This window comes from Achroia grisella, unplaced genomic scaffold (assembly GCF_030625045.1).
Source record: "Achroia grisella isolate CSIRO2021 unplaced genomic scaffold, CSIRO_AGI_Agris_v1 utg126, whole genome shotgun sequence".
NCBI lineage: Eukaryota > Metazoa > Arthropoda > Insecta > Lepidoptera > Pyralidae > Achroia > Achroia grisella.
Window position 1 is genome coordinate 431025 of NW_026712609.1, and position 26828 is coordinate 457852.

The window sequence follows — 26828 nt, forward strand, 5'->3', positions numbered from 1 at the left end:
ACTCGTTATTTTTTTATGTAGATAAACATACATTAAATTAAACAATTTCATTTAAAAAATGGAAATCAAAGAAAACAAAGATTAAACATTACAAACTATGAAATTACATAGTAAGATAGTAGGTAGGTACATTGCCTACGTGCGTAGTCGACCGTAGGCCGTAGACATCCGTAGCGGGCAACCGCAGCTGCTCTACGCGAATACCATAGTAGTATTTACTCATCTCCTTATTCATAAACCTGCTACAAATCCATTGTAATTATTATAGTATTTTGTCTCATTCAAATGTAGAACGTAGCATGAAAGAAATGCATAGAACATATAAAGCTAAAATAGATTTATTAGACATTGACTCTATTTAATAAAAGTGTTACCTACATATTTTGTGTTGCTACAAATTGTCAACTATATTATTAGTAATTTATTCAAATATTGTTTAGTACAAATTTTCTACAAGATTTTTTTATATTATTCAAATCAATACCTGCATCTACCTACATTGAGTTGTATTTTTATGTCTTTTTGTTAAACCCCATCAAGCCATAAGCTGCAATTTTATTAATTTTGGTCTAGTAATTAGTCATTAAAATGTAACAAAAATAACAAACGATAATTATTATTGGGTATTGGAGTTAAAGTACATCATATTCCACTAATTAAGGAATTGCTTAAGTACCTGCTAACGTTAATTATATTTGCTTATATAATTAACGTTAGCAGCTACCTATGATGTAATATAAATATTTTTAATTATAATATAATATGATTACGATAACAAACCATTTGAAGTGAGTAATAAAATTCAAAGTTCTTTAAGCAACTATTCAGTATACCTGCTCGATCCCCTGAAACTGCAGCTCGAAAATCGATTAAGTCCCAAAGCGGAGTTGAGGTCTCTAGGTGGAGGGCCCTCGTGGAGAGTTTTTGAGTATGCTGTAGGTCGTAGGCGGCGCATGCGCGGGGCGGGGGCACGCTCTGACGTCACGCGTCGCGCCCCGGGCGGCGCGCCAGTGTTTCGCGATCGCGCGACCAGTCACGCGCGACTCCCGACCCAAATGTTCTAAACACGACCACGAGCTTCCGATGTTAATTCTCTTATAAAACAACCCTTAGATCGTTAACTGCATAATAGTAGAACATAACGGCACCGGCATGACCACTACACGTGGTATTGTGACGTGGGACGGACAGTGAACGCGCGCTAACATCGCATGCTTCGTATTATGAGTATATTAGGCAACGTATTTATAGTATAGACAATGTAATATCATATACCTCTAACTAACAATGCATCAAATGAACGTATATTAGGTACATGCAGTTGCATTCTGGTGTATTCTAATTAATTGTTTACTTGAAAAATAAATTTAATACCTACCTCACTGTATCTATTATACAGATGTAGTTTAAAATTTGAATTACAGTATAAATACATAAAAATGAGTTGGCTTTGGATTATCAGTTACTTCTAACATATAATAATGACTTATATATCTATAAGTCTGAATTAGATACATATATAGATAAAGATAGAACTTTATTAAATTTACTATTATATATAAATAATTATACTTATTAATACTATAGTTATATATATTAATACCCAAATAACAATGCAATACATCGTATAAAGCTTAATATTTTATAGTTAATGTTTCAATTTACAGAGATTTTTATATACACAATAAATTAATTATCGTTAAAACGTAAATGTAGTAAAAGTAACCTTAATACTATGTGTGTTTAGATTTAATCTTATTCTTTGTTTAATATCTTATATGAATATGATGAAATAATGCCATACCGATAGAAATGTAACCAGTCATACACGACATAATACACAGTACACGTACATATTCATTTGTTTTCGTAATTAATATAGAATACCAATTTATGTAATATATTTAGAGAACACATATTATGTGTAATTCTTATTATTTCCGTTATATATAACTAAATATTTTGTGGTCCGTATTATTATTTCAAAGTGCTGCATTATATGTCAATTTTCTATACATATTTAATCTTTTTTTATTTGAATCTTATTCAAGGTAAATGTTAACTGTATGCTTTTAGGACCACGACTTAAAAATTAGAAAATGATATTTTATAACCATTATTTGTATTAATCTAGATAGAAAACTGTATATCATGAGTGGTCTATTGACCTTACCAGGTCAATGAACCGAAGACATTAGGCTTTCATACATTAACACATTGGCACTTAATACGTAGGTGACACTAACACCTATGTGGCCTTAGTAAAGTAATTAATTAAATTATATATGTAATATACTATTGTTTTTTTTTTAATTGTATTAATAAATTATAGATAAATAATTAAGATATCATAGATAAATAATTAAGAATTATAAGAGCTTTAATTCCTTACAAAACTTGTTCAGAAATTAAGCTTTGAATTAATTGTTATTCAATAATTAATTAGTTATTATTTGTTTAAATTAGAAAAACTGGTGCAATTCCAAAATGGCATTTTTTTAACCATAAAACACGAGGGATAGCGACTAGACTAGACTAGTGCCTAATGAATTCTTTAAATAGTTGATGGTTCTTTGTTTGGTTTTTTTTCCTGTTGACGATTAAAAGGGATATGCACAATCAACTTTATTAAGTTTTTTTTTTTAATTTAATTAAAGTAAATGAGTCAAATATTATGTCCAAAATGCTTATAAGATGTAGAATAAAAGTATATAGAAAATATTTATCATAATTCCCATATGTTGTAATGTATTTTAAACGCAATATTTTACTAATTAAAGTACATGCATTAAGTCTTAAAAACCTGTTATTACTTAATGCCTGCTTGGTATTAAGTACCCCTAAAGGTTAATCTTAATGTTATACCACTAATTAAGGATAATAACAAATATTTATTTCAATCAGGTAGCAGAAAGAACGGATTTATTTGTGTGTCGTCTGTGTGAATTCACAATAACAGCATTGTATCTTATGTGCTATATTACAAACGAAAATGTGTAATACTATTAGATACACATGGGCTTACGTCAGTAATAATAACTGTTCAAATAAATAAATTACATGACTTTGAAGAAACATGGAGTCATAAATTGAATTATATAATAATGTCCATCAAGAAATTTTCATTTTCTTATTCTATTGACACACATGGACGCAATAGTCAACTTTCGTCCTTATATCTATTTAAAGATATCACAAATAAAATAAGCTATATATCTGTAATATTTCACAATGCCTTATTCTTCTGTTTAATGTGCCTGTTTTATATAGGATGTAAAAGAAGTTCCTATTTTGTCATCAATAGAATATGAATATTTTCTACTTCATAACATTCGTAGTGCGACAATTTTCGTTCCATCATTTTATCTATCCAATTTCGTTGCCTCCACATTTCACATTGCCCTTGGGCTTATTATGTGACTCAAGACAGGAGCTTGTATATGTATTTGTACGTGCGTAAGCAAAACGAACAGTATGCCTTCGGCTAACAAGCGCTAAATCCACCCTTGGCTCACGACCTCGCAAATTTTTTACAGAGGGGCGGTCACACGATTCGGGGATGTCCTCAAGCGTTTTCAAGCCTGAAATTTTTATGTTGCGTTACGTTGCAGCCATATTTAGATACGTAGCGTTCTGAAAATTATCCATACAGTTTTTTATGAAACATTTTAAAACTCGCAAACCTAAAGCTCGAGTGGGCAAAAACTAGAAGCTTTTCCAATGAGATAATATTTTCGTTTCACGGAAGTTACATATTTTATACAGTGCAGTTATAAAAATAAAATAATAATTGCCTTATATATTTTCCATTAAGGGGAGTTAAAAAATAATTAATAAAATGTACAGACGTAGCTATCAAAATTGCAATTGAAACTAACAAATAAGAATATAGAATAGAATAGAATATCATCTATTCAAATAAACTTACATTCAGGCACTTTTGAATAGTCATTACATTTTTTTAATCTACCGCAGGAAACTTGCGTTTTGCTCTTTTAAATAATTTTATTATTACTTTACATTTTTAAGTTTAAGTGTGTGTATACAAACCACCAATTAGTACTAATTCAATTAAATACTAACTTCATTTAAGACAAACACAAAATAAGAATATTTATATACAAAAGATGAACACAATGCCAGTAGAATTCTCTACCAGTGTACCCTTAAGGCAAACAGTTATTGATGAATGCGGTACACCATCATTATCTAAAATATCAATTTATTATTAGTTTTTAAAATCTCAGACAAATTTCATCCAACTCCAAACTCCGAAACATTATAGATTTATTACGTCAATAAAAATGTAATAAATCTATAATGTTTTAAGATATACTATACTTGATAGATTTCCTAATTAGTTTAGCATAGCATATTGTATGCCAACAGTCACGAAATAAAGATAAATGTTATCTACTTAAAAATCAAAAGTATAATATGTTATATAAAAATATTCTTAACATTAACTAATTACTGAATATTATTTTGTACAAATGAATTTTAATTGTTTTATCTAATAATATAAATATATAACAAACTTGACTTATAAAATTAGTCACTTTAGCCTAAAATTGATATTCCATTTGAATTTTAAATTTGTAGAACTATCTCAATATCAAATAAAAATAATTTATTAAAAAGTTAAATGGTGACAAAAATAGATGGGATTAAACGTTCTATTAGCAGCTAAGTGAAATTAAGTCAAAGGTCAGCATTTTCATTATAAATAGAAGTAACATTATGCATGTTATACCCACATATCCCTGTAGGAGCACTGCATGATTTGAGCCAACGAACCCTTTTCCATTTGACTGTCACATTTTGATACACCTGTAATCGATCTGAAAAGGTCAAACGAGTTTTCGGCTCAGGTTAACCGTGTGAAATTTGAAATAAAATTTGTTTTGTGCGTTGCGTACATGTTTACATGAACCAACTCAAAGGTCTCTTTATCAAATGTTCGTTGACAAAATTTATTTACACGCAAACACTTACTCATATGTTTAATTTATGCTAAAATTATATCTTTATTTTACTTGATCCTCGTTCGCATATTTCCAGATGAATGATGCCCTTACCTCGGTATTTGTACATGGCAATTTTAATAGAACTACATCACAGTATATGTAGGTATATATCTTTATAAAATTTTTTTTTTGATGGTTTCTACAGTTGTTTTTTGAAAAGTTACAAACACAGCACCACCTAAATTTTTAATACAGACGTGCAGAACATAAGACACAGTCACAAGGAACCCATTTGAGGAAATTTTGTTACGTTCTAAGGGTAATAAGTACTTTGGTGTATTTGTAACATTGGACATAGGCCACAGATTGTTTAATTAGCATGCTTATTAAATAAGTTAACCATATTTAAGAAATAAATTAAAAATAATAAACTTGAAATAATATTAATCATAATGTAATTTATAAATTTTGTTTTACAATACAAAATCGACTATAATGAGCTAACCTGTGAACATCTAAATGCCCTTTGATCGATCCCTATTCCAACAGGGATCGTATCGAAATTTCGTTGGCCCGAACCCAAGATTCGAACCCCCTAGTGGTGTCCTAAAGTCGTATCCTTCATGTAAGAGTTGGCCTTTAAGCGCTCAATGAGTCGTTCTGTGAGCTTCGAGTGCCTTACGTCCTCACTCCTATTTTCGCCCTGTGAAGCTAAATGAACTGTTCTTTTGAATTAAAATAATTACCATTGGTGCGTTAGCGCGTAGATCAAAATTAACTAAGACAAAACTATTCAATTGAAAGCCTTAATTATCAACTGATTAAAAATGTAATATACTTTGCATGTAGCATATATAATTATAAAGTTATTTATATTTAAGAGTTTATTAAAATTATATCTTAGTATTTAATAGTGATGGAATACCTCATAGGAGACCTGGCCTGCTTAACAAGATAATGTTTATAGAAGTATTATCGAGACGACGTATATTATATTTAATTACTATAATTATTCTTAAGAGAGGTAACTAGTAATGTACCTGTACAACATAATAGTTACAGAATTTTAAAATAATATTTTTAACTATAGTATGATATTTTTTCCTAAAATCTGTTTATACCATAATAAAATGATATTTAATGGTACATGTATTTGGAAATGTTATATTATTAAACAAAGCTACGTAATGGAAAACTGTGGTAAGGCAACGTAATATTACCACCCGCGTCTTATGCGGTCGGGTACCACCACTACCTAATGTATTGCTTCTCACACATGCCTACATAAATAATAAGCATATACACTTATTAACGTTAAAAGAAATTACTGGAGCCATAAATGCTTACAAGGAATATAAACATAATATTGTTAATTTATTTATTTTGGAACTGGATATAAGCTTAACTATTTCTTTTAATAAAACTTCACAAAATCATAACTTTCTTTTTATTGATTAATTTAATGCAGTATACGTTTACTACGTATACTGCATTAAATTAATCAATAAAAAGAAAGTTATGATTTTGTAACATGAAAAACGCACTGAAGTTGAGACGACGGTTACAACTTAATAAAGTGAAGAAGAGAAACAACTAAACTCCCAATAATGCGTAAAAATGAGATATCAGAGTCCAACTCTGTTAAAGTAGAATATCGTAGTTGTACCTTATTGTTAACCATATAAAGATTGCAAGTTACTATAACTTAAAAGTACACGCCGAAACTTTGTAACTATTAATTTCTTAAGTACCACTTACCTATGCACTTGCAAACGAAACATTTAATCAATTATTTTTTCAATAATGCATATAAATAGAAAATATTTCCATTTCTATAAATTTATATAGGTATATAAAAATGAATTATTCTTCCGCAGTTTGTTCTTGACATATGATATTTTCTAGGGTTTGGCGAAAATGTTTATCAACCGTGTATTGCCAATTTATTGGAAAACTAAAAAAATATGTTCATTGCAATAAACGTTATATATATTTATACAAACAGACTCCAATTTTATATTATTTATTTCTTTTATATTCTTTTTACTTTGAGAGTTTCAACTTGATGGTAACTAGTTGAAATAAAATTAATTTCCCACTTTTACAAACAGATACAAAATGAGAATTAACTCGGAAGTTCAATCAACAATGAAAATAAATTCTATGAACTCAAGTAATTAGAAGACATAATGGATTGAAAATATTATTCTCCTACTTAGTTCTGTGAAATTACCAATATATTGACATATATTATTATTACAAAAGACCTAACAGAGTGTATTAAGGACTGCTATGTTCTCACTAGTGATAAGTATCAAAAGTGAATAGTGAACACTTGACATTTGGGATTAATGGATAAAAGTGTTAAAATGGTGAGCGAGTGAGGCGCGCCCTGGGCGGGGGCGGCTCGCGGGCTGCAGGCTGTGATGCGATGGGACAAGACTGGTGCTTCCGACGCAAGAGGAAGCGCAGCAGCAGTCAGGATGAAACCCAACCGCATCACACCCGGTAAACATAATTTTACGAATAAAAACATGTGTGACATACAGAATAAACTATAATATTATTAGGTTGTTCGGAAAGTAATTTCGTTTTTTTATAACTTAGGATTTAGTTGTATTTTTTGCACTCAACTTCACACTTAAGCCGTATAATTTTTATATGCTTTAAGAGCTCATATAGCAAGGCTTGTGTGTGAAAAATTACAATTAATTCTACGTAGTAGTTTTTGGTTGGTGCCCTTTTGAATATGGAGAGCCATAAGCAGCATTTTCGGCATATCTTACTGTTTTACTACAGAAAGGGCAAAAATGCTGTTCAAGCCAGAAAGAAATTGACCGATGTGTGTGGAGAAGGTGTGTTAACAGTACGCCAGTGCTAGAACTAGGGTTTGCTAAATTTCGATCCGTCAATTTTGATTTCGAAGATGCACCACCCTCGGGAAGGCCGGTTGAAACTGATAAAGGCATTGGATGATGCGAACCGGCGAGTTCGTGGTTTAACTAAAAGACTACGGACATCATATTATCATGTAATCAATTATATATCCCATACTGTTATAACACAGATAAGAAAATAATGTAGAGTTATTTTTTTATATATGTAGTGATAGAATAATTTAATAAACGTATTTAATTATACTAAAATCGTAATAGTTTACTGTAATTGCATCTAAAAATAGTAGTAGCATAAGCTAATATAAATTGAATGAGTACTATATAAATAGTACTCATTCAATTTATTTCATTTATATATTGTACTACTAATAAGTCCATCTCGTGAGTTTTGTATATATTAACAATACGTATATATATGTATACATCACCCTACATTAATGTACGTTTCAAATAAAACTATAAATTAATTTCCAAAGTCGGTACAGCGGTATTTTCCTCATAACAAAATCCGTTCTCTCTCTTTACTATATTAGTACACATACTATAGATATAATGGATCTCCCACGAGGTTAATATCCCGAAGGTTCTACAAAGCCACAATAAGACATTACCCACAGCCACTGTGGGCAGGCAGTTTACGGAATAAGTAACTCGCTAAAGTTCGCAAAATCAGCGTAGTCAAGGTTAGTCCCTTATTTATTAGTTATTTTACCAGGTTTTATTTGCATAACATTTAAATATATTTTTTTAGTACTATTTTATACTTACATACATATGACCCAGTAATATATCACATATTAAATAACTGCGATAAAAAGTTATCAATGAGTAAAAAATACTAAGTAGGCTTTATTTTTAATTATTGGACTTATTATACTCTTCGCAGTTCATTTTTCACTGCGAAAGAGTGAAAAAATAAACTCTATATGAACTGTAATATATATTTATTCTAATCAGCTAATATTACCTGTGACTCCATTTTTTATGATATAAATAAATGACAGCCTATGTCGGCATGTGATACAATTCATTATTACGCCTATATTGATTCACATTATTTTAATTGATTATTATGAATTAATAAATAATAGCCAATTTCTATTTGGAATTTCATGGTATATAATAGTGATTTTACGACTAGTGTATACATGGATAAAATGAATGCACTGCGAGGAAAACACACCAATCCTTTGTGATTACTGTAAAAACTAATAGAGATCGAGTAATTAATCGTTAATTGAGTGGAGACGCAAAGTAATTCCAATTTTCCTTGATTCCCGGAGCTTAAAGGAACCGTTTCATCGTATTTATTCACAACAAGTGATAGTGAATTATAGGGATGAATTGAAGCTAATCACATTGTAGTCAACGAAGGCTGATAGTAGCTATTAAGATGTAATTATCGAGTTGCCACGGTTTCTGTGTTGTATCAATGTAATCACTGGTCACTCGGGTCCACTTTTCGTTGCCGTTCGCTTACCGATATTAGTTGTTTCATAATACTTTTTCCTTTATAGAGGGTTAGCAGTAAGCCAGTAATAGTATTAATGAAAAGTAGCGATTTTCACCATGAAGAAAAGTATAATGAAAATATATGACAACTTATAACGTAAAATAAAATTAATAGAGACTGCGGTAATAGTTTTATTGAAGGATTTTATTTCGGATTTCACCTTCCTACTTGTCGAAAATGTTTCAATTTCATAAGGATTTTATGTCAGTTATACATCATTTCCTAATAATTCTAATATTATACTCTTATTTTTGATAAATTCTAAACCTATTTTAATTGAAACTCAATGGTTATGATAGGAATTCATTGTCATGGTGGTCTTTATTTTATCACGGCGTAAATCAGTATTTAATCAAAACTTTGAGTTTCACTTAGCATCCGTTAAAAAACTTTAATTACAAACAGTCTCATTTATCTTTTATCTATCAAATTAGCAACAATATTTAATTACGAAATAATTTTAATGCTTTATACAAATACTTTTTTATACTACTAATAATATATCCCTACTACCCGTTTTTATGGGAAGCTATTCGTTGTCTAATTGTATGTATGAACTAGGAGTATCAGTGCATATTTCCAGGCACAAATTGATTGTTTTACTGGAACATGTTATACCCTTGAACAATGTTGCCTACATTGCCGGCGTTCTAATTGCATTACTATACATCACACGTTAACATCCGTCGCATTATAAGACGTGGCATTCAATAAACCAACCTATACTCGACACAATCCCTTCGTAGAGGTGTGCTGTAATTGCATATACGTGCAATCCCGCAGTAATTATGTTTGGCCACAAGCGTAATAATACGGTGGGCAGAGACAACGTTATTATCTGTCAAGGTAACGAACATTATACGCTCAATGAGAGTACAAAAGGTATAAAGACGTCCTTCACTATATCTATGAACCAGGTTTTTGTTTGTCCTTAATCGCGTAAGGTAGCCACGGTTTGCTCTATCAATCAGAAAACAGAAAAATTACAAAGTATATTAAATTTATACTACTTTTATGAAAACTAAGCAGCTCTATAACTCTATACGAATGTTTTCTTTTTGTTCTATTGGATTTTACATCTATATACCGTATAAAGTTACACGTGATAGTTTTACATATGTATCGAATATGCGGGAAAAAATCAATATTAGTTTGGATTGGAATAACTAAATATATTCTTTCTATTTGATTTTTGATCACACCTAATTGCTACTATGTGAATCTGAATTTAAAAAGAAATATAATGCTTTTCTAAACTTATTAATACATTTGAGGTCATTGGTTTCGCATCTGGAGGTGAATGACGAAGTGGTTGTTCGCTGGATATTAAAACTGACTGATGACCTATTAGGAGTTCGTTCTTCCTTTCTATACAATAATAACTAATTATAATTAAAATAATTACAGACTCGTACAGATACATTCAAAGTATCTTATAGTTATAGTATATGTTTACAAGTTACAAACTTATTAGGGAACAATACATATATAGGGAACAATAGGGAACAATACAACACAATGTAATGAAAACTGTGAAATTAGTAGTAGTGTAAGATTTATATAATTGTATATGCATATTGGTAATTGTAACTGGCTCCTAATAAAGATAGGTGACACTGCATGTTGTCAAGTCACCCGGCCGGCCAGCGGTGGTTCTGGGCCAGACGGATAATGTCTGCCTCGGTGCCACTGTTAGGCAAATTGTAACATCTCGGCTGGAGTTGCACATAAGTGGAAATTAAATAAATATAATAATATTAAAGTAAATTAAAAAAGGCACGGACGAATATGACTGTGGAAAATTGTATTTAAAAATAAAAAAACTTATTAGGGAAAACGTTGAACCACAATGAATGTGGTATATTACGATACTCTCGTTTCTTCCATTAATTTGAACGCATTACAATTTAATTAAAAATGTTGGTGAAGAAAAATGATGGTGTGAAGCTTTAAATTTATTTTTCCTCTTATAGATAAAAGAAATATTTACTTTTCTACTCTGAAGATATAATGAACTATCGCTTCTAAGAATATCTTTCAGTCTTTATTCCTCACGGGACTAATAGCTAACTCTAAACAGCGTGAGCACAATAGATCTCCTTGGCCCCAGAACTACAGGTGTAAATACCCGAAAATAAAATATGAATAAGTGGTAAACATATATTTACCATCATCTAATTTTAAGTTGATTTTATGTGGTTTAAGACAGGTGATGAGCATTATGTGTCAATGGACAATAATGTCGTCATCGGTCAAGTTCACATTATGCCCCTTCGCTAAGTATGTCAATTAACGCAACGAACTGCTAATAATCTGCTGTAGGCAACATATACAAAGAGCCATTAATTGCACTCGATAATCTATACAGTAGTTTTAATGGAAAGATTAGATTATTCGTATTATTGTTTTTTTTTATTAAAATTATATAATAATAACCTTAGACAATGCACACTATATAGCGTGAATTGTCGCGGTATCAACTTCCAAGCTAAGCAGAGCTTATGTTAAGGTTACTACACAACTGAATGAATACTTAAATGTTTGTAGCTTGCGAAGAATCGAACCCGTGATCATTGGAAGTAAGAGGTGTGCTGAAAAGCGCCTCCGAAGCCGACAATTCTTATAAATTTTGACCAAATTTTTGAAATTCTTTCACCTATAGAAACATACGTAACAGACTATTCTGTGATACAGTTTGTAATATTGTTTTACCACAAACAAGAAACTCGACAAGTTACAATTTTTCGACTTAAGTACTCATAATAGTGGAGTTATTATTTTCTACTTTTAGGTCAACGTCGTTGTCTTTGTTATAGGACAATTACGTATTGGGGTCACTGTATTATGTTTTTCTTTTTCAGTGATCCCTATTAGCCGTCATACCTGGACACTAGTCTTATATTTATTTCCTATTAAGTACCTACTTATTCATATTCTGATATAAAAAAATTAAATCTACTTACAATTAAATTTTAATATAATACCTACTTACATTCCGTATTCAATTGTAGCGTCTAGGTGATATCTACCTTTAATGTGTTTTTTATATATTTATGTATATCAACTAAGGGCCTAAATCCATCATCAAACTGAAATCAGTTGCGATTCGCAGCAAGGTTCAGTGAACACATTGGCAGTTTTCCTTTGACCTACAAACGAACGCATTCGCCGACGTCTATCAAAGTGATCCTTGGCACAAGCTGTGTAAGCACCGCTTCCGCTCAGCAGTATAGTGACTTGCGTCATTTCCTCCACGAGGGTTGCGTGCCGACGTACGCATGCGGGTCGCCCCTTTCGACCCCCAGCAAAATGGCGGTGCCAACATGGCCGCCGAGCAGCCGCAGGATGCTCCGTAACGGTGCTCCTGTCCGGCACGAAGTTGATACGCTTTTCCGGAGCGTTTTACACCTGGATACGCACATCTGCACAAATACAGGCGGTGCCATCGATTTATCGCTCGCCGTGAAACGACACAAACGCTGATAGGAGAACAGCGCGTGCAACAAGTGATCTCCTTTCAAAACTTGGATACATAATCCGCATCCGTGTAATACTTTTGCAGTGATGTGACTGTGGATTTATAAATATAGAACGTGCCCTTTTGGTCAGTGGCGGCGCGGGTGAGCCAAGGAGTGAGTGACGTCGGCGTCGGCCGCTCATGTTCCCCGCGCCGCGCAACGTCAACAGTGCCGCGTCACGCACGCCGTTCTTCACAACGTATAAATATTATCAACACGCGTGCGTCGCGCCAACACGCGGTACTTTTAAAAGTGACATAAATTATTAGTTTACTAATTGAAAGACATGGACTTTCAAATAACAAACATTGTACACTTGTATATTTCTATGATTATCAATATGACGATATAATAAATGCATCGCAGAAACCTCGTGACAGCGTAGCAACTTTCGGTAGTCGTGTGGCGTCGGTGGTATCAGGCGCGCGCTCCTGCAGTGCAATAAACACGTGCTGTAATGTGTTTACTAGCGGACATATGATACATAATTCGTGATTAACTGCTGTGACAGTGTGCTCCAGGACCGATGTATCCGTTACGCGAGTGTTTGTGCAGAACACGCCGGCGTCACGCGCGGCGTGTGACCCGATAGTCCCACGATGTTGACATTCGTTTTCGCGGTATGGTCGGCGGCGCGCGCGCTCGGTTGGGCATGCGAACCAGTACCTACGACCCCGGAGGCTGAGGAAGTGCCGGTCCTTCCGCGATTACGCTCAGCCAGAGCATCTAGTGATCTCTCCACTCTCAGTGCAACCACTACCAGTTCCAGCCAGACCAGTAGCGGAGAATATTCTAAGAGGTCGATGCCTCGTTATATACAATTACACAATGAAACACAATAGTCTCTACCCAAATTCAATACCCAAAATTGCCAGAAATCATAATCATTAACTATTATGTATTTAACTTCAATTAAAACAACAAGTTGATGAACGAGCCTTGAAATCCAAGGCACCAAGGTCGTAATCATAACAACTTATGTGGATATGTATTGCACAATTATATACCTACAAATTAATGGTATGCAGTACAACTGTACAATAGCCGGTGCCATTATAAACAAGGATAATAAAACCGTACATAGTAAACATTAATGTTGAAAATATAGGAATTTAACAAAATAAGTAATAGCTATAGGTAATAAATGGCGTAATTTCTTAATGCCGTAATTAAGAACAAATTAATAAATAAATAAAAATCTTTTGCATTGACCAATTTTGATAATAAAATGAAGTGGGTTTACTTTTTCTAGAATATATAATAGCCTATTACATTCAGTATTCCACTAATACTGCTGAAATAAAAAAAAAATATGAGCATTGTGTCCATTCATACTCTTTAGGTTTCAGTAATGTCTGAATACTTTATGATACGTTTTTTTTAAACCAAATCGAAATGATTTGCATGCACAATCCAAACTTGCATGGAAAAATTTATTCCATTTTGAAATACAACATATTATTCGTATATTGATACAAATATCTAGGTGTTTTTAAATGTAGGCTAAGATATCTCGTTGATAAAGTATTACATACCGAATAAATAAACAAGATAAAACAACGATAATAGAAAACATATTGGAGTTGCCAGTTATTTAATATATTTTTTAATATGTATTTGTCATAATAATATAATGTAATTTAAATTTATTAACATGACGTTTAATTTTGATAATGATCTATACATTTGATAATGAATTACACTCTTTTATCTGTGTCAATGAAAACGATAAGTTGTATTTTTTCTAGTATAGTCGAGTACTGCATATCACTAATTTACAATTTTAATCAAATTTCCGAAAATATAGGTTGAGTAAAATGTGGCTTATGTATTTTTGTTATCTTCCTATAAAATATATACAAAGAAAAAAATAAGAAAATATAAAAATAATATATACAAAGTAGAAATAGAAGTGTTTATAATGCTTATAGCATTATAAAAACTGGCAAGTTTTATTCCTCAGAAAAAGAAAATCACATCGAAACAAGATGAAATTTTTGTCATTGTACAGATATCATCTTTCTTATCATTCTTTCGGTGTCATTTTCTTTTTCTTCTTATTTGTTATACTTCTTATTTGCATCCTACAACACGACACCTATTTTACGTTACTATCCCTTAGTACTAAAGTTTTATTAAGTAAAGTATTTTTGGTAATTGTATAAATAATAAGATAGAAAGACTGTGAGGCTACGTTTTATTAAGAGATCCTAGAGCTTTTTTATTATTACCCATATAATATCTATTTTATTAAAAAAAATATAATTGGTAAAAAAAAACTACGCACCTTAGAAAATGAGAAAAATCTTATTTATTTAAAGTCAAACCTATATACCTATAATATTATAAGAAGTAATTAGGCAACAGGAAATTGATTTTTCGTTATCAAAGTAGTCTGGCAAGTTCTATATAAATTAGCTTTACCTTCACTAGCCTTTGAATGATGGAAAAATTTCCTAAGAAACAAGGCTATTAAAAATGGTAAAGTGTACTTAATTAAAACTTTATCCGTTTACCAAGTTTATAAGAAGTTGGCTTTAAAAATAATATCGGCCATTTTTCTATAAAAATAACGGATAGGTACTGCTGAGTTACCTATAGAAAAGAATATAGTTTAGTAAATTACATTGCGTTACTAATTACATTGTAACATTCAAAATAATTTGAGTTGTAGCGAGTATTACAGAAATATAAAAAAATATCAAGCTATAGTAGCCTCAACTAGATGGTATGATACAAAAAAAAATATATAAGATGATTGACCTTCATAACAGGCTATATGTAATGTACTACAAGAATAAATTATTATCTAATTTGAATTTGAATTTAAGAATGAGACCGGAATGCGAAGCCGAAACTAAGATTCAGAACAAGTCTTGTCTTTGTATTGCTTTTACAACACATTTTTTTCTTTATCTTTTTTGTGATCACAGTTACATGTAATATTTGCATAATTGGCTTTGTTATGTAATATCTAGTTTTTATTGCAGTAACTATATTATTTAATAATGTAGTAACTCAGTAGTAACTACGAAAGAAACCGATAGATACCAAGAATAATTGTTGTACTATATTATATAGTAGACAATTAAAAACTTTTTGTTCCGTTAATTATAATCGCGAAACACCTATAAATACTTATTACTTTCAAACTCTCAAGTGCTGTAAGAAACAATGTGTCTATAACAGAGACCTAAACTACATTTATTATAACATATTCATGTCGTCGATAATGTTTATTCGATATGTATGTCACTATATATTTATAGATTTATCTCCCACTAAAGTACTAAATATCTATACATCGAATAGGTATTAATATAAGAAGAGATTCAGATCAATTATTTAAGACTTTTTGTAAAAATCGTTTCAGTTTTATCATATATTATCTAATCAACTGAACGTATTGTCAAGGACAACAGGAATTGATTAGATTTAATCATTGTAACACATATTTGATATAAACATTTACCAATAAGTGCAATGAACTTTATTAGTTAAATTTTTTTTATAAAAACGTAGTTTTTGGAATTACATCCGACATCCCGAGAAAAAAGTTTTAATTTTTCATTACTACTCTATATGCTTCCTGTGACTTAGTTTTTTTTTAGGTAAAAGATAGCTCATGTCTGTGGTCGTGATATAACATATGTATTTTTCCGTCACATTAAGATCCGTTCAGCCATTTTATGAAAAGGTAACAAACAGACAGAATCGTATTTATAATATTAAGAATGAATTCCTAATTAATGTGGACTTAAACCGATTTCCGTAAAAACTAGTAACAATATAAAATTCATTGCAGTCGTTAAAATGTGACATGTTACAAAATATACAGCGATTATCTTTCATTCCATGCTTCAACCTACAGTAGGTAGTTAAAAAACACAATAAAATTAAGCTATTTAAGTAATAACATTGTTATCTATTGTATACTACCTACGGAACAGAGTTGTGTGCGGGGTGGCTTCATATGTTAGGGTTGTTGCAAATTTTAAGTATCGAATACAAAGTAACAAATAAAACTAATTAACTACAACAATTAACAAATACCGACACGGTATTTGTTAATTCTTGTAGTTAATTAGTGAATATAGAATAGTTATCTACTAGACAGTGACAGTCATTTCTTAGACACTGTAGTAACGTAGTGTTCATAGATACTAAATATTATGGTTACTTTGTTGTAAATCGAAGTTATGGTCAAAATTATTTATTATATTAAGATATTTTGCCTTTATACGTTTAAAAAAAAATAATGTAAAGAATGTTCATATAGTTGCAAAGCATGATATTATATATCATAATATTCATGAAGATATACCGGTATATAGATATAGATAATAGATATATAGAACATAACGGGCAAAAATCGTGGCTGTATTACAAAGAACTATAGTAACGTAACGTACTGTATGTAACATAAAGTACTGTAGTAATACTTGGTTTAGTTGCCTTTAGTTGTTACTATTGCAGTACTAATATTCGTACACTATTGTGTTACATACCACATAGTTATAACATAACTATTACACATACAGTAATAGATACTATGTAGTGGGTACCGATAGAAACTCACGCTTGAATAATTGACATAATTAACTCGATTGAATTGGATGTTGTTGACTTTATATTTAACACGTATGTAGGTACTTATATACAATGAATTAAATGTTATAACCTCGACTACATTCTGGAATGTAGTCGTGGATATCTATATAAATAATAATTAATTGCTGACGATATTACTTCACAAAGATCAATTATTTTTGGTCAATTATTTCTTATTGTTTGTAATTGTAAGGTGAAGGTTCATGCGAAAGAAAATATTAAAAAAAATGGTACAACAATTTTTAATTAGGGATTTCCTAGTTAGTTAGTTATAACTTTATAGTATTAATTCAATATTTTTAATCAGTAAAAGTGTAATTTGGGTTACAGAAGAGTTTAATTTGGGTTACAGAAATAACAATTATGCAAATAAACTTAATCATAAAAATGTTTTAATAGTCGTATATTTTTAATCTAGCTCTCATTTGGAATGCAATTTCAGCCAAGAAGGTTGAGCAGAAGCTAGCCTGTTGCTTCTCTTAAAATAAATATTGTACATCTTTACATTTTTAATTCAAATTTTATACAAATAGATACAAACTACTAAATAGCAGGATTGCATCAGAGTCGAGATATTAACAATGTTAAAAGTTTGGGTTAAGACATTTCATATAAAAGTGATCGATTTTATTTCTAATAACTTTCATTTATTTCAATTTATTATTATAATCGTGTTGTAAAGGGACGACTTATTATCTTTTTCTTTATTATAACACATTTTGAATGAATTCAATAATTGTTGTACAATATATACTTTAGCAATTATATATTTTATGGATTATGAATAATAAATTCAAAATTAATGATACGTACATTCTTGGGAAGTACAAAATGTGAATGACGTTTTGAGAATTAAGATGTATAAGGAAATTAGGTGCCTACTATACATACTCTATATTATTAATATTATAAAAGAGGATAATTGTTTGTTTACTTTTTACTACTAAACAGCTAAGTGGATCTTAATGAATTTTGTTATAAGGGTATCTATCTTTTAAGTTAAAAAATAATCTGGATGTCTGAAATAGGCGACGAAAGGTTGAGGATAAAAGTCGCGGGAAACAACTAGTTTCTGATGAAAAAAATGCAGTGGCATTGTTACGTACCTACACGCATACACATTAATTTGCGGGTCTGGTCTGGTACTTCTGGTAGTGGGTGCTGACGAGACGTACAATTAGGTGGAGCGAAGCGCCGCGGCGGTGGAGTGCCCGGGGAGCAATACGACGACCCTTGAGGAGGGCTCCTGTATCTGCTCGGAGGCGAACCACCGGAAGGTATTATACTAGACATAATCGACAACGAAACGCAGAAAATAAAATTGTTTAAATAATTAAATAAGCACTGAACGCAATAGTCATATTACCTATTTTTTTTTATTAGATATTCTGTCTGTATAATTTCTAAGCCATTTTTTTGTAGTACTTTAATGATATTAACTGTTGTCTTTGTGACATGAACTAAATTTGTCTATAGACTTGGCCGAAGTTTTAAAATGACAATTTGTGGGAGTTCTGTCGTATTAATATCCAAGGATCATTTATATAACCTATATGTATCTCTAAGACCCTTCAATGATATTTAGTTTAATTATTATTTAGTTACTTTCAAACATAGATAAGGTAATAGTTCATAATGAACAATATTTCTTATATGCATTGGTTGCCTCCTCAACTTAACAGATATAAAAATAAAAAGCAGTAGGTAATACCTACGAGAAAAGATCACTAAAATTTGTACAATAATTTTTTAAAACTTTATTTTCTTTATTTTGTGTATTATTTTGGTAAATTTAACAATCAATGTCATCTACTTCAGTTCATACAAAAGAGTATGTACTTGTCTAGTCTCAAAAATGTCAAAGGTCATAAACATTCTCGTCACCGGAAAGTGAATAGTTGCAAAGGGTTCGACAAAAGGTAGACACATCCAAAGAGAGAAGTGGTCCGATGACTGCCAGGTCTATATCAAAGGGCCAAAATAGCGACCCCGCCCGGGGCACATTCCGTAACTTTGAAAATCACATTTCACGCTCCAACTGAGTTGATGACAAGCTCTAAATTCGTGATATGACACCAGTTGCTGACACGAATAAATATGTAGAAATTAGAATTTATAAGTATACTCCTATAGGATATATTTAGACATAACTTTCACACATTAATTTATAACAATTACATTCATACAGTTTGCTTGGTAAAAAGGCAACATATTTTCCTCTTAACAATATACCTAATAATAATGTTTTAAATACTTTTATTCATTTTATTAGAATCATTAATCAATTTTTTACTGAGACACCAATTTATACGAGTGTATGTATATTTGAGTTTCAGTTATGCCTTTATTGCGACACATGAAAAGTAATTTGTAAAATAGTCACAATTGTGAAAGTCGGAGATAATACTTATCACGTTCTAGTATAATTTAATATATATTTAGCTAATAAAAAAGTAATATCTTAGCTTATAAAAATATATAATATTACAATCTTTTTATGGGTTTCGCCGCAGCACTTTGGTGTAATTGCCACTACAGATACTAAATATACGAGATTTCTAGTGATGGGAGCGTATTGCAAAATTGTCTCGTATTCCCAATGTATTTGTTAGGAAAATAAAAAGGCAATATTTTCCTTATTTTTATATAGGTGTTTACCTATATATATGTTATTTTTATTAGTGCCAGCAAATCGTGTGGGAGTGGCGCCCTCCGTTGTCATGTTGTAGTTTCTAGGCCATCTTTGATACACAGGGCCCTTTGACGTAATTTACCGATAACTGTTATGTTCTTCGCGTCAAGAAGAAAGTGATGCATTGTTTTGGTGATCCAAATATGTATGAAAACTTTGTTCAGATATAGAATTACTGCTAATCCCAGTACAAAATTTTTATAACCACAGTTAAGGTGTTCCTAAAAGTAAACAGTTGTTTTTTAAAGTTTGTACATCTATATAATGTACCTATGCAATTAAACTTATAAGTAATTTACATAGAGGGAACCCCTATAGATGTTCTATATTATCAAACAACAAAACAAAAAAAACATTCTCAACTCTATTATACTCGTATTTATTAATAAGAAAATAATTGTGTCAATTATGCACCAACATATTTTATGTTGGGTCAGTATGAATTTCATAAATTTGAATTCAGTTTTTGGGTAACCATATACGTTGTATATAAAATATAGGTTTGTAGTAGTAGGAGTAGTTAATTAATCATTAATCAAAACCACGTAAACACATTTGGCCCATGACTTTCACCATTCATTCTTTTATATCGAGACTTCATAATTTTTACGGCGCAACAATGAACCGAATTGGAAAGGGGTTACGTGTATATATATCCTAATAATATATACGCCAAAGTTTATGAGTATGGATAGATTGATATTTGTTACCCTTTTACGCAAAAACTACTGGACGGATTTTGATGAAATTTTATAGCTTATACATCAGAATATCACACATAAATTACACAAGGATGAAACCGCTAGCTTAACTAGTTTAAAATATATTTGAAACCTTGTATCCTGCTTTTAAAAGTATCATGAAACCTATACTGAATTGAGAAATAATTTTGACGTGAAAGTAAAAATATCATTATTTTATGTTGTACAAACTTTTGTTGTTATTACATTGTCCCGAAATTCAGTATTGTGAACGATTGTTTTATAAAGTGACCTCTCGCGGTGGCGAGTGACACTAAACAGTCACTGAAAACCTTCGCACCTGGCTACTATTTCTGTACACGTTCAGTTATCGTTCTGTAGATGTCACTATATTACATTATCGCCTTTAGTGTTTAGAAAATATAATTTGTTTTATTAAGTAGATAATTTAATAAATTTGTAAAATTTATATATTTATATTTCTTAATGCTTTAAATAGCTGTGCAATAACTCTTTACTATTTTGCCATAGTGATATTATTACAATCTACTTAAATTCTAATGTTGTATATCGAGAGTAAGTTTTAAGTTTCTCTAGAAATAATAGACACTAATCTTAAAATAACATACTAACATACATAATAATTGTAATATATACTGTCATCATTTTTTTAAGTATTTTCCTACTATACTTGAATTGCGTAAAGTCTTATCAATTTCAATGAAAAATGTCTAACCTTTTACTACAAAGGTGAAGTATCGTAATTAATTATTTAATGTAAACTACTAAAGAGGTATCCCACGCAAAAGGAATCGATTAGCATCGAGATTTTATTGTGTTGCTGAGGAATATATTTTTTTATTTAATTTTAAATAGGCTACAGAAAATAGAGTTCTAAATACTTTTTCGTCATAAATTTCATAGAATGGCTAATAATTTAAAGACATTAGAATATGATCAGCACAATTTAAACTAGAATAGATTGCTACCAATACTATAACTGTAGTAACTATACTGCCAACCCTTGTCATAATCACATTACTATACTTATAACACGAGTACAATGGATATTTAGTTAGACAAGTAGTGAGTTATATGATATAATCGCAATTATCTTTACGTATTACGTTCTCGTAGCAATGATAAAAAATTATCATTTGCTAAATAGTGATGTGTTGTGTTTCATAGCGGTCGTGCCTTTATCTACACTGGCCGAAAATGTAAATGATAATTTCTAAATATGCCAGTTATTAGTGAAATTAGTGAAGAGCAGTGAAAGTTTCATGGACATTTGTTCTATTATTATATTTAAAGATACATTTGCAATTCTAAAGATAAAAACGATGACTGTAGTTGTAAGGTACGGTAATAATTTCTATCTTTTTTCTCATGGAATCAAATTAATGTTTCTGAAATAAAAGATAAATATTTTTCCTAAATTCATATTGATCAGAATTTAAGAATTTTGTTTACATTTTAATGAAAGAATAATAAGTACGTTTAGGTACTCAACAGTAATGATAAATTCTTAGTACGAGTAATAGTGACGTACATTGATGTGATGTAATGTACATGATTATGATATGTCTATGTATAGGTAATCCTCTTAAGATTACGCATCCTTATTTGTGTGGATAAAGAATACTAATTAGAACAGAGCTGAGAACATAAGGCATGATGCATAATTATTATGTAATCAATGACGTAGTAAATATTTTTAGGTATACTTATTATACTATCCTCAAAAATTTTCATTACTAAAATTACATTTATAGGTGGACTATCCTACAGTATATAATGTTTTTATACTCTATTTTTACTATATACCACATACCTAACTGTTACAAAAAATTAAACTACTACTCGTTTTGTAATATTAGGTAATAAAAAGAAGCAATAAGAAGATAATCCAATGACAAAGCTGCGTGAAAATCTTGTCAAATAGATGGATGGAAATAATAGTTAAACCTTTGAATATATCATATGCAATTTAATCCTCGTAAACGTTTACCTTTTTTTTACCGAATATCATTTTTCATAATAGCCCTATGTCTATTATTTTTTTAATTAATAGAATAGAATAGAAATAGAGAAATATAATGTATAAGTAAATGTATTATCTAATATATTTTTTAAGATCCTAAGATCCTCACATGTCGTGGGAGTTCCTCCAAGTTACGAAATATTTAGTAAAAGTTTATTATACATAGTTGTATAGTATTTATTTTGTAAAAGAACGACCGTAAAGGTTTAAATAAGTACTCGTAAATGTTGAATATTAGTATATTGAAAGACATCATTCCGTGGTGGCATAGTGGTTACTACTGTGACTTATACTGCATTACACTGTTCCGATCTGGCTAATACTAAAAACAATCATCTATCAATTTATGCTTTTGACTGACTCTTCGGTGTTGAAAACACCGATAACAAACTATACCGAGCGAAATGTGGTTACATGATGTGTTACATTTACATGGGGAACTACCGTTGACATTGCCTCTGACTTCCCTATCAAGGATAAAAGTCGTGAAGCTGTGTTATGTTACGTCATCCAAAATAGTTTATATTCTTCTAATATAATTATAGATACGTATGTTTTGCTCAACACACTCATTAATATTGTTTTTGTGACCTAATCTATCTTATAGCTTATCAGAACTTTCGGTCGTCTCTTATATCTTAATTAAAGAAATCATCATTAAATTTTAATTACAAGAAGACTATGTACTATGAATGAATGTATTATGCTGAAGATAATAAGTATTATCATTATACTATTTCTCAATGAAAAATACATAATACATATATTACAGACTCTTATTTAACATACTCTTAAGTTAGAACTGCTTATTAGCATAAAAGTTTATTAAAATATGTATGTACAAGTTATATTTTTAATAAAATGTTTATTCATTATAATTATTACAGACATATTTATATAACCAATATTAATATATTACCAAAGAGTATATATATACATAATTTAAGTACCCATATAAACCAACAAATGTCTCATTTCCTTGAAGTCACTTAACTATGAATGGCTAAGTTTAAAATTAATCGCACTTGAAATATATGTAAGCATAGTAAGAGTTTTTTGTCTAAAATTATTTTTTTCCAAATTTTGGGAGACTAATATTAAAGGAGAGTTAGTCGTGTATGTAAATGATCATGGTAGAAACTAAAATGTACGAATAATCTGTCACATAAATAGGCAGACATCTATTATAGAAATGTTAGTTAGGTACATATACATACATACATATACACATATGTATATGTAACTAACATTTATTGTTTATTTACTATATGTAAATAATGCATGTATTATTAGATTTTAAAATCTCATGAGGCAAAAATCATAAATTACGACGTATAGATTATAAACGTTAGTATTCAGTACAAACAAATACATAGTACGTAATATACAGCGGAGGATGTTTTAAAAGTGCATCGTAAATTAAATGGTAATAGCAGATTGTTAATAGATTGATTTATTAAAATACTAAATTTAGTATTTATCGTATTCATGATAAAATTGAAATAAAAATATCGTTTCGTATAAAAGTATCGTTACATTTCTACACAACAGTATAGTAATTAAACTATTATATAATACAATAGTTCCAATAATAATTATGTTCCCATATAATTTATACGCAAAATTTCACTACAAATAAATATTTTTTAAATTCAAACCCATTTCCTGTACTTGAAAACACATGTAATAAATCTTATACGTTTAAGTAAATAAATGAAAAGTTTCCAGTCACAGTGTTTTTTTCTTGTCGTTTTTTACTTTTCTATTAACTAAGGGAACGACGGATACAAAGCATTTGTACCCTGATTAATTCTGTTTCATTGTTGTTGCAGCTTCGATGTGGAAAATGGTGGAGGCGCGGGCGGCGGCGCGGGGGGTGCGCGGTCGCCCCTCGAGGGCGGCTCTCCGTCGACCGCGCTCGTCCTTCAAGCCATGCCGCAGCGCCGCGAGTCTTTCCTATACCGCTCAGACTCCGACTTCGAAATGTCGCCCAAGTCCATGTCAAGAAACAGTTCGATTGCCAGCGAAAGGTAAGTTGTCAATCTCAATACTAAATCAGTGTTCATCAATGAACGGCGGTAACCTTAAACTAGATGTTGACACCAGGTTTTAATTCAATTGTTTTTGGAAGGTACAGCTAAATCTACGAATACTTTTGTTACACCGCACCATTTATGCTTTCATACACGAAAATCATTTGTCTGCACAAATATTGCAACGGTAAAATTGCTCGGCAATAAAAGGACATTCTGTACTAAATTACTTCTCTATACTATAATCTACTAAATAAATATCGATGCAATGAACATCGATAGCATATTGAATTTATAAAGATTTTACTAAGTATTTTTCAAAGTATATGGATTACTCCCAACTTGTCCGTAATCTTGTTAATTTAGATAAGTAGGTAGGTATTTAGTTTTCATTAAAACGTATTAACGTAGCTTAGCTGAGCTCAAAATTTATCCATTCTAATGATTAATGACATTAAGTGACAAGGCTCTGATATAATCTTAACAAAATTTTTACTTAATTAATTAAAAAACATTGAAATTCACCATTGTTTCTGTACACTATCACATGTACTGATATGTACTAATTTTAGCACTTTGGTTTAATAACGTTACTGCCCATTCACGTTTTTTTACATTTGTCTTATTAGCGATATTATTGTAGTAATGTATTTCATTCATAGGAAATAACATTGTATTAATACAAATAGAAATAAACAATATCGGAAACATGTTTTCATGCCACAAAATTCATAAATAAAACGTTTCGTTTATACTTTGATTATTGGTCTCTTCCAATGAGAGTAGGATTTGCTATTTTTTATCATCCTAATATTTAAAATGTATATAAAGTTAAAAAAAAACTCACTAATGTAACATTGTAACAAGGTATAAAAGTAAATCACAGGTATTCGGTATCCCACCGTGTCATTGCAACTATGATGATAATGATAAAGAAGAAGAAAGTATGAAATTGTTTATTAATGCATATAACTATAGGTTAATTGTACATGATTCGTTCCATCCACTTTATAGTGGCAAATGTCAATTTGACTGTAAATACCTTTCTATAATTTACTTGTCAGAATCTCGAATAATTGCTCCCTTACGGTTATCATGAGTCATAACAACGTTGTAAATGAGACCGGTTGCCGGTATGATTGTCCGTATGACGTTGAGGTTAGCATGCTCTTGACATTTTCCAAGACAGCTTCCATGTTGCTATGCCACCATTGGTATAAAATACACAGTAATTGTACTACTGTATGGGTGGATTTAATTATTTTTCCTGTTTCGATAAACGATTAGATTCCATGGTATAGCTATTTCTATTATTACAATGCATCTATAATCGATTCACAAATCGTTTCAATATGTTATATTTGTACATAAATTAGTCCTGTTATAACCTACGTAAAAACAAATCCTATCCCTTTTTGAATTGATATAAGTAATTAATATACTACTACATAATATTAACTTAATTAATCATTTTGTTGTTCAGTTTATATTTTTAGTCCGTTAGTAGTTTTAGCAAAGCAATAGGTACATTTTATTTACATATTAACTCATTAATATTTATCAGTATTATTTATAATTAATTCATCAATGTTCTAAAATATCTTGCACCTAATTAACTCTTGTATTTTTTACTATTTTTAAATATGTAATACGCACGTTCCATACAGTAACTACTATTAACAAGTGAAGTTTGTATTTGTTATATTGCACGGTTACTAAAATTACTTAAATACATATTTACATCTATCACAAACAAAGATAGGATCCTTATAATCACAAATATAAATCATCAGGATTTTATGTTCTAAACCAAAATTCAGTGCATATATAGGTAGCTTACTAGTAACTAAAT

At 30.4% G+C, this 26828-nt stretch overlaps 1 protein-coding gene across 6 annotated transcripts in view; it reads left to right on the forward strand.

Annotated features, from left to right (window-relative positions):
* The window catches only part of LOC131854993 (cAMP-specific 3',5'-cyclic phosphodiesterase), a 346930-nt gene that overhangs the window by 235021 nt on the left and 85081 nt on the right, over positions 1 to 26828 (forward strand). For 3 of the 6 annotated variants that reach the window (XM_059206197.1, XM_059206193.1, XM_059206194.1), the window contains one exon: positions 24776 to 24973. In XM_059206197.1, coding sequence (XP_059062180.1) covers positions 24776 to 24973 — 198 coding nt within the window. Of the gene's footprint in view, positions 1 to 7383; positions 7476 to 13197; positions 13695 to 18687; positions 18784 to 24775; positions 24974 to 26828 lie in introns of those variants that run through there. The other 3 variants (XM_059206191.1, XM_059206192.1, XM_059206195.1) reach the window with 2 other exon arrangements.